This window comes from Anabrus simplex, chromosome 2 (assembly GCF_040414725.1).
Source record: "Anabrus simplex isolate iqAnaSimp1 chromosome 2, ASM4041472v1, whole genome shotgun sequence".
NCBI classification, from domain to species: Eukaryota; Metazoa; Arthropoda; class Insecta; order Orthoptera; family Tettigoniidae; genus Anabrus; species Anabrus simplex.
In genome coordinates, this window is record NC_090266.1 from 971,048,779 (window position 1) to 971,066,371 (window position 17,593).

The 17,593-nt window shown below is 39.5% G+C and overlaps 1 protein-coding gene across 1 annotated transcript in view; it reads right to left on the reverse strand.

The window, feature by feature from the left end:
- The window catches only part of ERp44 (Endoplasmic reticulum protein 44), a 266,413-nt gene that overhangs the window by 182,465 nt on the left and 66,355 nt on the right, over positions 1-17,593 (reverse strand). The window contains exon 2 of the mRNA XM_067141768.2: positions 1,814-1,889. Within this exon, the coding sequence (XP_066997869.2) occupies positions 1,814-1,889 (76 nt within the window). The remainder of the gene's footprint in view (positions 1-1,813; positions 1,890-17,593) is intronic.

The following is a 17,593-nucleotide window of genomic DNA, read 5'->3' on the forward strand; positions in this document are numbered from 1 at the left end:
GGACAAAACGGAGGCGGGACAGGTTTTTCTCCGGATACTCCGGTTTTCCCTGTCATCTGCCATTCTAGCAACACATAATAATAATAATAATAATAATAATAATAATAATAATAATAATAATGTTCCGGACCGTCGTCAAATGTGCGGACCGCGCTGGAAACGCCTCCTGGACGGGTAATGACTAAGAATGCAGCCTGGCCGCGGGTTCAGTGCCGCCAAGGCACCCAATATGACACCACGCTGGATCTCCTGAAGGATTTTATCCATATTTAAAATGATTATAGGAAAAGATGGCACAGATTTACGGACCCAACTGACCGGGAGGAATACCTGAGCCTAACCCGGGAAGTACGAAATCGATTGCTGAAAAGGAAGATTGAAAAATGGGAGGAAACGTGCCGTAAAATAATAGAAAACGAGTCAGATCGGAAATTTTGGTGGATTCTCGCAGAAAACGAGTCAGATCGCGAATTTCGGAGGATTATATATCTAAAACAATAAGCATTCAATTATAAATTTCAGTATAATACCGTAGCGAAGCACGGGTATCTTGCTAGTTAATCATATAAGGAGATTAGAGGAGATGACCACCAATGTGAAGGACTATGACATTCAATTTACATGAAAATAATAAGAAAATGTCTTATTTCATCCAATCTCATTATCACACATGGACTGTGCCAATATTCGAGAGCTCCAGTCTTCTAATGCAGATGTCCTTCACTTTACATTATTAAGTGGTACCATGAAATAATCATGTAATAAAAAATCAAGGTACAACAGTTTAATTTAACATAGGTGTGATAGGAGAAGGAATTTGTTCAGAAGAATACAGAATAATTAAAACTTACATTTGAGAACAAAAAAGAAATTTAACACAATGATTTTAATGAATAAATACCTGGAGATGATGCATTATTTTGTGAAGTCCTGAGCAAAGGTAAGAGGGTATGTAAAGTTTGAAAGAACAGAGATCACTTCCCTTTTGTATGCAAGCTGGCATCTTTGAATTATATATTTCAAGAGTTTCAGGCATACTATGATCAACAAGATCAAGGTATAATTATTTTAAGTTTTCCTACTATTCTCAAAGAAAATTTTGATTTTCTGACTTTTGCTTTGTAATGGGCAATTAAAATGGATAATGAAACAGCATGTTTGTTTTTATGATCAATCCTTTGGGCCAAAATCCTTTCCAATTTCTCCATAGTTAGAGCCTTTATCTACCTCACCTTAGTTGTCAATGTCCTCGTTGCACTTTTACCATTTTACTTAATTTTCTCTAAGAGATTTCTTATTGAGCTTGAAGTTGATTCTGAAATTCTTGTAGCTCTAAGTCAACTGCATGCTCATTATGCTTGTACCTCTTTAGAACTAATTTTTCTCCTGGTGTTATAGCTTTTCTCTACTTTTCACGTATGGAAGTATTTTGATCAAGATTACCTCCTTTTTTCTCATAATGTCTGCATTGTAAAGGACTCCAACAATGGAGCTTATTAGTTCTATACCTTCTCTGACACTAACATGCAGCACAAGGAAAGAAAATTGCTGTCAAAGCAGTGTGTGCAGCAAGTCACAAGATCAAGTATAAAGTGACTGCAAAATTGCTACCAGTAGTGATTTTTAAATGAACCTTTAAAAACCTTGTTACAGCAAAAATGAATCAAATGAGATTGTGTATAAAGAGAGATACCTGTACACCACTTTAATATCTTAAACCCATAGACTACTTGAAACATGAGAAACAAGTTTAATTGAATACCATGGTGAGGCTTACTACAACTCATGACATAATAATTAAATGTTTGCATACCTAGAATTGTATCCAGATTTCCTTGATTGAGCTGAACTGCTCCACTGTTGGTAGGATTATACAGGAAGTAACTAACCTGGATAGGAAAGAAAACTTTGTTATGAACTTCATATCGACAGCAAAAAGTTCTGCAAAGATATGGCACAAAACACTAGTATTTATTAATATAATCTCATAATACAAACATTTTGTAGTTTATAATGTGAATTTTCAGTCAAATTCTAGTTTGTGAACCACAGACAACAGCTGAATTACCAGGAATTCTGAGGATCATGATACCAGTTACTATACAACAGGAGTTGAATCTTGTGTACATCCTCGATCATTGACTGCGATGCCACCATTAGAGGCAAAAATGCCTTGAATATACAAAATAGGACAAAAGTATTTAATGATTTACTGGCCCGAGGGAAGGATGGAGTTCCACTCACATTTGACAAACCAGGGACTCCTCAGGTAACAAACTAGTACCAATGGAGGTGCCAACAATATCAATGGATAGTATAAAATAAGGAAGAAGAATTGGTCAAAGAAAAAAGTAGGATAGGAATGGAAGCATTAGAAACCAGTCATATTTGGAAAGGCAAAAAGACAAGGAAGATAACAAGGTGAATGTTTCGGGTATGAATGACGGATCAGGAAAAAAAAAAAAAATGTAAGAAAATTCATTCTGAAAATATGGTAAAAGGTGTACGATGATGATGATGAATATGGATAATAATAATAATAATAATAATAATAATAATAATAATAATAATAATAATAATAATAAAACATCAGAACTTTGAACTTGAAAGATTAATCTTCAACATGTTAACGTTGAGGTGTATAGTTGCTTATTTTACTGGAAAACTGCAGAAATGTGATATATGCATTTCAGGCTGTAATGGGCTAGGGATGTGCATAATTTCACTCCTAGGTGATAACCAAAGACATATTTTATCTTCGAAATTACCATTTACGTGGTCCCCCATTGAGGTGACACATGATTATTAGGTTGGGTGTGCAATTGAGAATGCACGCATCAGAGTCCTGCAGTAATGCCTACCGTAAAGTACTCCAAACCCACGGAATCCAGCAGCCCAGCCCAGCCCGTGCCGTGTAGTCTTCTCTTGATGGAACCGCTTACTGGCCCACGGCACTGGTCTCGCACAGCCCACCACAGTCATTCGCATTCGGTGGACTGAATAGACTAACCTTGACCTTGCAGTAACGTGTTTTACAACGAAATGTTCACTTCACACTTCTATTCTGATCACTCACTATATGAATTCCTGTATGCTAAAGACAAATTTTAAAGTACTCCAATTGGATTTTTAAATAAAACAATAGGGATCTCTCTGGTACTAAAATAATAGCAATAATAATCATAATGATAATAATAATACACAAACAGAAACTTTATTAGAAATTCTAATATGCATCTGCAATTGACATCAAATTAACTGAAAATGAATCTAAATAACACGAAGTATATTCAAGGGTCCTTACATTTAACTCAAAATAAAATATAATACAAACTGAAACGATGTGAAGATAAACCTGAACATGGCTTTTACTTAGTTGATGTGCATAGTTCATTCGTCATTGTTAATGGTGGTGGAATACTGTGAATAAAAAGAGCATCATTGTCTGGAGAGACCACCGTGTGTTGAGAATGAAGCCTGCTGAACTGAAATTTCTATCTGAAACTGAACTTGAAGCTTGCATACATAATACTTTCTTGGTGATCTGGTGAAGTTTTGGATTATTTTCTCGATTTGTCCTCCAATGGGATGCTACATCTTCTTCCATTCCACAATTTTGGTTTAAATATCATTCCAACTCATCTGTTGGAGTAGGACCATCATTTATGTCAGAGCACGAAATAAATTTAATTACTTTGGTCAGATTGTGGCATAGTCATGGAATTGGATGACCCGGGAAGATTGGAATGCTCATCATAAAAGCACGCCCCATTCATCATAAGTTTCTTTCTATCTAATCAGAAAAATCCATGACAAGACAAGGTGAAGTATGGGTGACTTCTAACATTCTAATTCTTTTGACGCTTCTTGAAGGGGTATAAAATACCGTAGCTTACTTAAAATGTGTATCAAGATCACCACATGGAACTAATTTAAATTGCCCGGTATTTCGAATGACAAAACATAAAAATGTAGTAGGCTACATAATAAAATACATACTTTAAGGAGTGGGATCAGTTCGTTCATCACCCTGATATTGATTCCATCCACATGATTACCGTCTCCTTTTTCAGCAAGTTTTTCTCACAAAGCCGAATACTGACGTTGTACAGATTCTACCACCGTTAAACGAGTGTTTCAGCAAGTGTCATTGGATTATTGCAATGATTCTCCAAGAGCGTTTACTAGGCCACTTTGTTTGACGTGGTAACAAGTCCTTTTGTTGCAGACATAAGAGCATCAATGTGAGAGCAACAGACTGAAAAAAGCTGGTTAGTGAACACATTTCTTGGCACCGTATCATGCATATGATGAGTACAATTCAGTCTGGTATAATCACACAGTGCGGCGATTATGTTGGCACCTTGATCAGTTGAAAAATGCAAGTTTTAGTACGGTCTCAATAACACCAAGAACAATACATCGTCTCAGCAATTCTCTTTTAATATTATCACCTGTTTTAGGTTCGTCTGGAAACCTGATCGTGAACAAGACATAAGCCTTGAGTTCCCATTCAACAAAATAAGAAACCATACATGTTACATAATTGTTCTTTTTGCGTTAAATGTTCACATATCCATGGCGGGTGCACATTCCCTTCTACTCATAAAGTTGAGTACCTCCAGCATAATTGAATCTCATAGACAGTTAATACTTTCTGCAATGTGTCAGGACATGGCTGCTGTGGATACTTTTCCATACATAGCTCCAGTGTCAACCAAAATCTGAGTGAGATCCAGAAAGCCATCACCTCCAGTCTTATTATGACCTTCAACCTCGAGCACACATACCAGCAAATTTAACAACAATCAAGCCCTGAGCAGATTTAGGAAGACAATTTTCTTTTACGGAAGATTTGTTATCAGATACACATGGATGACGGGAAATGTGGGACGTGCCGGTCAACAATTTAGTGAGTGCATAAAGTTCACCGGTCATACAGCACACAAAATGAACGTCTTTCCCATCCCTGTCAACTACAGGCTTTAATACTGACCAAATATGTCCTTTAAGGTTTGGACCTGGTTCAGAAGTCATGTATTGTCTGGGTTCTAGATTTTTCTTTATTTCAATTTTTCTTGCCATTATTATTTTCTTTTGCAACCACAGCCCACATTCAAGCCCAAAAACAGGATAGATTGGGAAGTCAAATAGAAAACTACAGCAAACCTAATCATCTCCATTCAACCGTAATGCAACTCACTCTGCTTACTCTGTATTTCAGCACCGAGTGAACCATGAACAATGGAGCACCATGGGTCTAATTATAATTATCTCTGAAGTGATGTAACAACAGCACCTAAGAATACAGCAACAATACACTCCAATTCACATTGTTTTCCCTGCCATTAAAAAAAAAATTCTGATGGTTGCATGTGTCATCCCAAATGGGATGACAAATATCAGGGAAATTCATCGTTTGTTGCGCAGAGAAGGGAATGAGCCCCGCATTGCACACTATGAACACCTTACAAGAACATGGATTGCAACAGTGGATGGTCGTGCTGGAGTCACGCAATAGCCTGAACCTGAGAAGCATGGACAGTACCATATGGGCTGACAAACAATATTTTGTACAAATGTCAGTCACTAAACAAGGGGGGACACCATCTTCAACGTGTTAATATGCTAGGAAATCTTCTGACAACAGTCTCGCACATTTAATCACCCTTGCATGTCAACTGAATGTACCAGGATATGATTCCAACAAACCAAACCCCATGGAGCTACAGCTATGATGGGCCTTGGCCTACCAAGCAACCACTGCCCAGCTTGAAGGCCTGCAGGTTACAAGATAACACGCTCAGTGTGACAAATTCTCTCTGCCGTTATTCTCGGTTTTCTAGAATAGGGCTTCTGTCTCACTGCCAGATATAGCTGAGACGGGCAACGCGTACCCAGCGGCATTCAAACAGTTCGGCAAACGTTTGATCTCCCTGGCCACTCACTTGCCTAGCAGGGGGTGATTTATGACGGCAGTGGGCTTTAAAACGGAAGTTCGTATTCCCCTTCAGAAATCCTCACAGCTCTGTTGCCAATGCACCTCTTGTTAAATAGACGTCAGTCTCTTTTTTTCAGCTCAGACAAGTCACACTTGCTTTGTTCGCTGTTTGAAAGTTTTGGATTATTTCTTTGCTTCGTTATTCAATATTCGTGTTGCTTTTCACTTCGCTTCATGCAGTAATGTGAAGGCCGTGGGAATGACACCTGGAAATTATCGCATCAGAAAATCCTGAATTAAATCCGCCAGTGCACGCAAACGATCCTCAACCGAGCACCAGTGACAGTGATATTCGACCAAGTAGTACTGGTTCCGTGTCCGCGAGTGATATTCAGCCGGGCAGCAGTGGTTCTACGCCCGCGAGTGATATTCAGCCGAGCAGCAGTGGTTCCATGTCCGCGAGTGATACTCAGCCGGGTAGCAGTGGTACCGTGCCCACGGTTGATATTCAGCCGAGCAGCAGTGGTTCCGCGCCCGCGAGTGATACTCAGCCGGGTAGTAGTCGTTCCGCAGAGAAAAGAAAGGCGACTAAAACTTGAAGTAAGCAAAGTCAACGGCTGGTATGTAATGCATACGAATACGTTATGAAGAACAACGTTCGCGAGGGTTATATTTCTGAGACAGCTAAAATGTTGAAACTTAACAGGAAAACTGTAAGTAAAATAATGAAGAGGAAGCCTACAACTCCGAAAAAGTGTGGTAATAATAGGGTTATCTTTAATAAAATTGATTGTTGCTGTGACTAGTGAGACGCGCGGTATATACATCTATATATATAAAATAAGAGTTTTGTCTGTACATTGCTCAGAATTTGAAAATAATTGTATTTCTGTATCGGCCATGTCCATAGCAACAAGGAAATGCCCTTTTTACTTTTCCGTAATTTCTGTCTGTCTGTCTGTCTGTCTGTCTGTATGTATGTACACGCATCACAAGAAAACGGCTGAAGATAATTTAATGAAAATCGGTATGTGAAGTCGGGGGATGAGCCCCTACAATCTAGGCTATAAATCATTTTACTCACGCTGAGTGAAATGGTAGTTTAGGGGAAGGCCTAAAATTTAATAATCAAATATTTATATTATTAGTGGTCCTATCGACAAATACTACATAACTGAAGTTATATAGAATTAAATTTCCGATCATTTATGTCATACATTATTACCGCACCGGCTTTGATAACATAGATATTCATGAATTTGTATTTTGGTTGCCAAGTCCATATCAACGCCAAGCCACGAGAAAATGGGTTAACAGAATTTAATGAAAGTTGGTATATATAGTCGAGGAATAAGAAACTACAGTCTAAACTATAAACATTTTTATGCGCCCTGTATGAAATTGTAGTTTAGGGGAAGACGCCTAATATTTAATTTTTAAATACCTATGTTATTGGTCCTATCGAAAAGTACTACATAACAAAAGTTATAGTGAATACAATTTCCGACCATTTATGTTTTATTCAATTTTATCGTACCGACTGTGATAAGAGTGGTATTTTCAGAGTCGGAAGAAAACTAAATATGATGGCCTACAATATTGAAAGCGCGTAACATTGATCAACAATAACATTACATTGACCATTGTTTGTTGTGGTGGACATTGTGTCTTCTGTTGCCACACATCTACGATAGTTAGGATGAAAATTGCCTTACGTCGCACCAACACAGGTCTTATGGCGGCGATGGGATAGGAAAGGGCCAGGAGTGTGAAGGAAGCGGCCTTGACCTTAATTAAGATGCAGCTCCAGCATTTGCCGGGTGTGAAAATGGGAATCCACGGAATACCTTCTTCACGGTTGCCGACAGTGGGGTTCGAATCCACCGGATGCAAGCTCACAACTGCGCGCCCCTAACCACACGGCCAAATCGCCCGGTCATACCGAGTGTAACAGCCTGCCTGAATATTAGCGGAAAGTAGCTGGGGAGTTGGAAAACTTTCTTCTTTAGCATGTTATTCCTCTGGTTCATAAATTTTCTAATACTACTGGTACATAACACACTGGTTCATTATAGCATTCGGCTGTTCACTCCGTACTCTGAGACACTGATTGGAATGAGCAGTTTGCATATTTAAGAGAATTATGGCAGAGGAGTGATGACGGATGTCTGTGGCCTGGTCATTCCAGCTCTGGAACTTTGGACTGTTAGATCGGCACCGTAGTACTGTTCGTTAAAAGTGAGAAAATATGCGGTTTTTCATTTGATCGAGTATTTTATACTATAACATTGTCCGGCTCCATGGCTAAATGGATAGCGTGCTGGTCTTTGGTCCAGAAGTCCCGGGTTCGATTCCCGGCCGGATCGGTGATTTTAACCTTAAATGGTTAATTCCCTTGGCTCGGGGACTGGGTGTTCGTGCTGTCCCCAACATCCCTGCAACTCACACACCACACATAACACTATCCTCCACCACAATAACACGCAGTTACCTACACATGGCAGATGCCGCCCACCCTCTTCGGATGGTCTGCCTTACAAGGGCTGCACCCGGCTAGAAATAGCCACACGAAATTATTATTATTATTATTATTATTATTATTATTATTATTATTATTATTATTATTATTATTATTATTATAACATCGCTACTTTCCTACTGACGTTTTTGTAATGGCCTTTGTTTACTTCAGTTAGGAAAACCACTAAGTCAGTCTTTCTGAGAATCCCGTAGCGAAGCGCGGGTACGTCAGCTAGTTCTTTACTAAAGGTAAGTCACTAACCGTACAGGAACTGTTAAAACATTTGAAAAATGTGTGTGGCTTTCCTTATGAAAAAACTACTTTACGACAGCTGTTGATAAAACTTGGGTTTTGTTTCCGTATTCTCAGGAAAAAACAGATTGTAATGGAATCTGCTAGAATAGTAGCTTGGCGATATAAATTCATAGACCGTCTCCGGAAGTTGCGTTCCGAGGGGTGCAGAGTTGTCTGTCTAGATGAAACTTGGTACGATACTCATGACATTGTGAAGAAAGGGTGGGATGATGGACCTTGTAATTGCATACTGAAAGCACCAACATCGCGAGGCAAGCGTATTATGGTATTGCATGCTGGAGGCAGTGAGGGCTGGGTTGAGAATTGCCTTTATTTATCGGCTAAAAACATTGGAGACTGCAAAGCTGATAGCCATGACGAAATGACAGCTCAAGTTTTCGAAAACTGGTTTAGGTCTCATCTTCTAGAGAACCTACCACGTGACCGAAAATGTGTAATCGTGATGGACAACGCAAGCTATCATTCGCGGCAGCTCATTAGGTTTCCTTCCATGAACACTAATATTAAGGACATGATTAAGTTTATGGAGTACAATAATATTCCCGTGCCAAAACCAAATACAGTAGAGACAATACGCGACACTTACGGATTTAGCCTTGCTAAAATGGGAGACAATTCGACGGTGGCGCTCCTAGTGACTTGGCCTGAAAAAATAGCGCTAAATTCAAATATCAATGGAAATGTATATACGGAAATGGATAAATAAATTACGTCTACAAAGAAAGTGTTATTGAGATATTAACTGCGAAGTTGCTAAAGCAATTCTGGATAAATGAATGAAGAATTATTTAAAAGGTTATTATTCAAGGACTGAAATTAGACATATAAACAGGATGTGAAAAGGACTGCTGTGAAATGGCTTGATCTTTCATTTATGCATTACTTTTTTAGCTTTAGCTTTCCTGCCTGAACTCTTACGGTTGGATTTGTCTTTTTTCTCATTTAAAAACATTGTATCATCACATTAAGACACGTGTCAATAAAAATATCGGCATATTCCTTACACATATGATGCAATGAATTAACATTTAATAGCTGGACAATTTTCCTCTTAACATACAGCCTACTAACAGAAAGAAAATCTATAAAATCCCGGCTTTAATCTGAGAAGAAGGATAAAAGAAAGAAAAGTATGAAAATGTTGTCGATAGTGATTCTTTGAGGAATATTTGCCGGTACGTACAAGTAGAGTAAAAACGTAACATACCCTTGGCTGTATATTCGAGGATTTTTAAAGTCGCTGGCCTGGAAATGATCTCAACAGATCTTATAATTCTTATATAAGCGTAACGTTCCTTCTTTCTTGTACACCTTATCCAAATCACTTCTGAGACATTTCAAAACCCACAGATCACACCTACAACACCACATCGGTATTGAAGGTTAACTGCTGCACTATACAATAAAATATTCGTATTACATTTTAAGCCAGTTAAAATATGGGTCGAGCAGGTCAGAAGATTATGAAGTACTATAAAGATCTCTGTCACTGGAAGAATATATATGCAAACACAATATTACTTACATTTTCTTGTCACGAGGGAACGTGAAGAACGACCGCGCATTCTACTCTACTTCATAGTTACTGCAGCCAAACACAGCTAGTGTTGAGAGATATCAAGGAATGACACGCGCTACTATTTAATTATGTCAACTCACTGAAAACGCATAAATAACACCAAAAACTTCACACACAAATTCAAGTGCTCTTATGACAGAATCAGTAGTTTTCAGGTCTACTCGCTAGAGAGAGCTCCAATACCTGTCCCTCGATATCCATCTCAGTGTCGCGTATTGTCTCCACTATATTTGCCAAAACCTGTACCCATCAAGGCAGTTATGTTGCAGGAAATCAAATCAGCCAATATCAGTAAAAGGTACGCTGTAGAGGAGATCGCAGCCACATGTGGACACGAAGTTTCGCGACTCCCTCCATATCACTGTATTTTAAACCCCATAGAAATGATCTGGTCTCAGCTGAAGGCGTATGTTAGGAAAAATAATGTTACGCCAACGTTGAGTGCTAGTGTGTGTCAACTTCTGCGTGAAGGAGCTGGAACGATCGGTCCTGAGAGGTGGTCTGCTTGTGTTCGAAGCACCATTAAGACAGAAATGAAGTACATGAAACACGACACGGATAGCAACCAAGATAGATTTGTAATTCACCTAGCAGACAATGACGAGGACGACGAATAGAGGTAAGGTAAATACCATTTGTTTTAAAAGTAGCTAAGTTTAGCTGGCTATTTTTTGTCCGAACTACATACCCCGATATTTATTATTATTATTATTATTATTATTATTATTATTATTATTATTATTATTTCTTTCTTAATCTGCTTACCCTCCAGGGTTGGTTTTTCCCTCTGACTCAGCAAGGGATCCTACCTCTACCGCCTCAAGGGCAGAGTCCTGGAGCGTGAGATATTGGGTCGGGGATACAACTCGGGAGAATGACCAGTACCTCGCCCAGGTGGCCTCACCTGCTATGCTGAACAGGGGCCTTGGTGGGGGATGGGAAGATTGGAAAGGATAGGCAAGGAAGAGGGAAGGAAGCGGCCGTGGCCTTAAGTTAGGTACCATCTCGGCATTTGCCTGGAGGAGAAGAGGGAAAACACGGAAAACCACTTCCAGGATGGCTGAGGTGGGAATCGAACCCACCTCTACTCAGTTGACCTCCCGAGGCTGAGTGGACCACGTTCCAGCCATCGTACCACTTTTCAAATTTCGTGGCAGAGCCGGGAATAGAACTCGGGCCTCCGAGGGTGGCAGCTAATTACACTAACCACTACACCACAGAGGCGGACAATTATTATTATTATTATTATTATTATTATTATTATTATTATTATCATCATCATCATCCGAGTCCCTAGTTCGTGGTTTTGCTTTACCTTTGCCGGGCGAGTTATGGTTAGTGGCACGCAGCTGTGAGCTTGCATCGGGAAGATAATGGGTTCAAGCCCCACTGTCGGCAGCTCTGAAGATGGTTCTCCGTGGTTTCCTATTTTCACACCAGGCAAATGATGGGGAAGTACCTTAATTAAGACCACGGGCACTTCCTTTCCACTCCTAGGCCTTTCCTAGCCCATCGTCGCCATAACACCCATCTGTGTCGGTGCGACATAAAACAAATTGTAAAAAATTGTTGTACTTTTCCTTTCTTTACTGAAAGGAAGACACTGATATTAGCAACATAAAATTAATATTTTCATAGGCCTACTTTGGTATCAATTTAAGTTTAGTCTTTGTCGAGTTTATATGCCAATTCCTTTTTTCCTGTTCTTTCTTTCTTTCAACATCTGCGAACACCGCACGGGTGAAGCACGAAACAAATTATTTGCGATATCGGTTTGTGCTGTGGTTCATGATCAAGTTTTTATATTTATATTTTGATTTTAGAATAAATTAAATGTTAACATGTTTAAATAATCGACGCAAAATATGACAACCTTGCATTTGACAGAGCTCACTTGCCTTTTAAACGACACGCGCCCCTTGTGTCCAGAGGAAAGAAACCGACTGACAACACTCATTATCACTAGGGCGGGCAGACTGACAACCCTCATTAATACCAGGATGGGCCAAGTTTTGAGATCAGAAGATACCGCATGGGTATGCGTTGGGCGTCAGGACTATACCTCCTCAGGTGTTCTCACCTAGGCTAGATGGACTTCAAACCAGCCCACAGATACAGGTGCAAAACTCTGACCTGCGTGGAAACTGATCCCGGAGCCTGGGTAAAAGGCAGATGTGCTATTCCTAAACCGTGGGCCAGACATTTAACTCTACCAGCTTCAGTCTGCAAGCCTCTATGAATTTACTTAACGTCGCAACAATTATCTATTTGCAACTAGTGTTTTTGTCTCATTTGGTTCTATACCTCTTATCTTTAAATCGTTAGAAACCCAGGATAACCATCGTCGTCTTCGTCTCCCTCCATAACAGAGTCCATTATTTTCCTAGATAACCTATCCCTCCTCCATTCGCCTCACATAATCCCAACACCGAAGCCAGTTTATGCGCATAGCTGCATCCATCAAGTTCATTCCTAACTTAGCCTTTATCTCCTTATTTCGGGTACCCTCCTGCCATTGTTCCCACTTGTTTGTACCAACAATCATTCTCGCTACTTTCATGTTTGTTACTTCTAACTTATGAATAAGATCTCCTGACTCCACGCAGCTATCACTCCCGTAAAGCAAAGTTGGTCTGAAAACAGACTGATGTAAAGAGAGTTTCATCCGGAAGCTGACATCCTTCTTAACCTACGATCACTCGCGCATCGGCAAGTCACGCGATCACTTGTGTTGTTAGATGAAACCTAACATCTGTTTTTCTCTTTAAAATCATTAATTTCATGTTTCTTTTTGCTTTAATTTTACTTTGATGATGCTGATGATGCTTGTTGTTTAAAGGGGCTTAACATCGAGGTCATAGGCACCTAATGGTACGAAATGAAATGACAACAAAAAGTTCAAAATCATCCACTGACCAAAATAAATAAAAAATGTCATGAATGAATGGATGGACACGAACCCAAAAAAACAAACAAAAAACAGTGGATCCAGCTCAAAAAGGTCATAAATAATAGTATTACTGACCAAGGGACCACTTATAAATCACAATCCTGAATCGACGATGCTTGATGTCAAAAGGGGTCCAAAATCCAGGTCTAAGGCCCCTCAGAATGGTACATGTCGCGAGTAAAGTAGAACCATGGTATTTGTCATGTTGAGGTACTAATCAAAAGTAGCGAAGACTCACGGTGTTCCACACAAGATGGTACTACTCACAAGTATTGTACTTCGTACAGGTAACGCAGACTTATGGTGTTTCTCACATAATGGCACCACTCATAGCCAACGCAAACCGATGAAGTTCCTCACCTAGGTGTACTAGTCACGGGTACCGGTATTCCCGTGGTGTTCCTCACATAGTGGGTACTAATCACAGGCAACGCAGACCCACGGTGTCCCTCATATAGTGGTACAACTCACAGGCAACGCCCAGACCCGCGGTGTTGCTCACATGGCTACGACGCACGGGTACTGGAAACCCACAGGAGAACCCACTCTTTGCTGCCACTAATCACAAACCCATTTTGTACCTAATATAGTAGTACTACTCGCAAGTACAAGCAACCCACGGTGTTCACCGCGTGATGGTACGAATCAAAAGTAGTTTCATGGTTCAAATTCAATCATCCGTTTGTCGCCCCCTTTAGTCGCATCTCACGACAGGCAGGGGATACCGGGGGGTATTATTCATCTGCGTCCACCACCCACAGGGGGTAAAGAGAGAGAAAAAAGAAGAAAGAAGGGATCTGTCACTTCGAAAAATGAAGTGACGGACGATGAAAGGCAAGGGCCACGAAGGGCGTGAAAATGAAAGACTCCCTAGGCCTCGAATGCTCTAATACCGTCGGGGTCGGAAAGGAACAAGAGTTGACCAAAGGAGGTCGGGCAGCACAGACGAAAGTGAGGAGCCTGGCACAAGTGGAAGCAATGCCAAGACTCAGCTAAGGGCCCCATGGTCACCAATCCACACTACCAAGTTGAGAGCCCCTTGTAGTCGCCTCTTACGACAGGCAGAGGATACCGCGGGTGTATTCCACATGTGCATCCCCCACCCGCAGGGGGTTTATTTTATTTTAATGTTTTTATAGCATACTGATAATGTTAACATGTTTTAAGATTTTTATTGAATACACAAATACACTTTGGAATATTAATGAAGTCTACAGTATTGTACCCGGATGAGATGGGCCATAGTTATCATGATTTGATGATTTAAAATAAATGTAAACATGGGAATACTGAATTATACACAGTGTCAGTTTTGTGGGGAAGGAAGAGTTTCAACATAGTCCGACGTGTTCTCGACAATCTGTCGCCAAAGTTAAGCTTGTCATAATGGATGGTATATTTCCTTGTCAGAAGCTAAGAGGATTAAAATCGAGCACTGATAACAACAGAGCTAATTGCTACGAGGAAAAAGTGAGCATTTATTCTTGAACAAGGTGCAGCCAGCGCGTCACGATACTGAGAATGTGTCGCAACAAAGTTTCCCGTAACTCAGGGCATATTTGTCGTCAGGTTGCCAGGAAGAGATATTTAAACTAACCGCTGCAGTGTTAGCCAATGACAAAATTCATCATGGACTTGCAGATGCGCCAACATAAGTGAAACCAATATGAACTCCAGTTAGCTTCTCCGATAACGATAATTAAAATATTCCAACCACCAAATTGAACAGAGGGAATTTTTGTGATATCATCCCAATGTTGATTAATTGTAATTGCAATGAATTAAAGTAAAGAATTCTAGGAAATGACCCACGCTATCTAGCCATTGGTCAAGACGATCACGCCATCAGGGACGCCGAATTAGCGCGCGAAAAGTGGAGGACAGAAATCAAGTAAAATCTTCGTAATCGCCGAACGATATGAGATCAGAATGCGACACATGAATGAGTATCGATAATTTATTAAGTGGGATAAATTCAGAGATCCAAATCCACCTGCAAGTGCCGATTTAGGATAACCAACCCCCCCCCCTTCCTCTGGAGTGAACGCAGATAACCCACGCGCGAAACCAGGTCGACCATATATACCAGGGAGTCGAGCTTTATAGCTATCAGTCGTTTGAAATAATTTGAAACGCCGACACGCTGACTCTGTAACTCAGTACCAGGAAATGCATTATAGATTCTGTTAGAGTTGAAAGTACGTTAGTAGTCATGAAGGTGAAGACGAACGGTGAGAATTATTTAGAATATCGAGTGTAAATAATCAGTATCACTGTATGTGAAATTAATACATTTCTCAACATTTCATGTGTTGGAATTTAAAGGATCGACGGAACGCCGAAGGCAGTGTTCAGAGCCTGAAATAAATATTTCAAGATAGACGGTGAAACACTTATTGTAGCAGGGAACTGTAGGAGCGTAGCGATCACAAGACGGCATCGTATACGTCAGTAAGTGCCGGTTAAAGAACGCGATACACGCCGGTTCGAATGAAACGACACTTCGTCATAATGTGTCACGACTTGTGGTTCGGGCTCAAGGAAGAATATACTGTGCAAGTGTAATGAGTCTAGAGGCACCTATAAGTTTTTTATATTCTTGTATAAATTATTGTAAATTCTCTAGTAAGATGTTAATCATGGGTAATCGCCCAGAAGTGTTTTGTTGTGTTAATTTTATAAAGTGCTACATGATGTACGAGTAAATCACCATGGGGCCATGAGGCTTCTCATCTGCTACGAGTCAATGGAATTCTACATTGGAATGAGTACACGAATTTAATATATTTGGGGATGTTATCGCGACAAAACTGGATTCAGTGTAGATTAATCATGGCTACTTAACGTGGATCGCCTCCCGAATACATGATTTTAAGACAGACGGACGAACTAATTTATATTAACGTAATTATGGGTTAGATTAATTAATTAATTGAGTATTTATTTGTTGTATATAATGTAAATATGGGTTTTATCTTTAATTAATGTGTTATTTGTCAATACTTTGATCAAAGTTCATTTCAAATGTTAGATTTCTTTTTGTGCTAACCCATTCATTTGATTTTCAATCACTGCGGTGATTATTTGTACTTTAGTATGAATAATTGTTACCAGACAGCCAGATTACGAAAGTGCCAGAGAGTGTAATATTTGTGTTGCGTATGGAAGGTAATAATAATAATAATAATAATAATAATAATAATAATAATAATAATAATAATAATAATAATAATAATAATAATAATAATGGCAGTGCTTCGTGAGTTGGCTAGTGACAATAATAATCAATGTGGAGATGACATGTAGCGTTAAAGACTTTAATTCGGGCAGTAAATTTGATTTTTACGTAAATTGTTGATTTCACGTTTTTGGACTTTATAATTACCATAAAAATGTGTTTAGAAGTGATAGAGGTACGCGTATAGGATGGTCACGTTATGTTGAAAGCCCACAGTGGTTGGAGCCCATTTCTAAGATCGGAAGCCGTGCGGGACGAAAATCCGGCATGAGGTGAGAATTGAGCCGTACTGTTTTGATGATGAAATAGATAAATCTCGATGCCTAAGACGATATAATGTCGATTCCGGTGTTATGAATGGCAGAATGCACCCACCGAGGATTAATTAGTATATTAAAAGTTAGCAATCGCAGGCATTGGATGTATTTGCTCAGCCGCGATGTGCCATGGGATTTGAGATGTGTCTCGGGAGGACATGGTGTCCCCAGTACGACAATGAAGGTTGCGGTTCCGAATACCGTGGTGTCGCGATCGATGTAAATCGGATCTTGGTGGTTCATATTGGGACTCAACATATGTGACTAAATTCTAGTTAGTGGAAATAAAAATATAAAACTTTCCATTTTTAATAATAATAATAATAATAATAATAATAATAATAATAATAATAATAATAATAATCCAAGTGAATCTCGTCTTAAATCAATTGCTTAGTGCCAAAGTAGCCCGAAATTGTAAAAGCGTATGCATTAACCATAAATACCGCTAACGGTAGTGTAACGCGCGAAATAGAGTTATCATAATAATAATAATAATAATAATAATAATAATAATAATAATAAGTGTACCGGGCGGTACACCTCCACGCCGCTAATTCAAATATTGCGCCAATTGAAACTTCTCTACTGGAGAAACTTGGAACTTTAACTACTGAAATAATTCCACGGTTATTCAGATGATGTCACTGAGTGTTTTTATTTGCCTTTTGTTTTTCAACGATTAAGAGGTGTGGACAATCTCTAACACATGTCTCTACCCAAAAACTATGG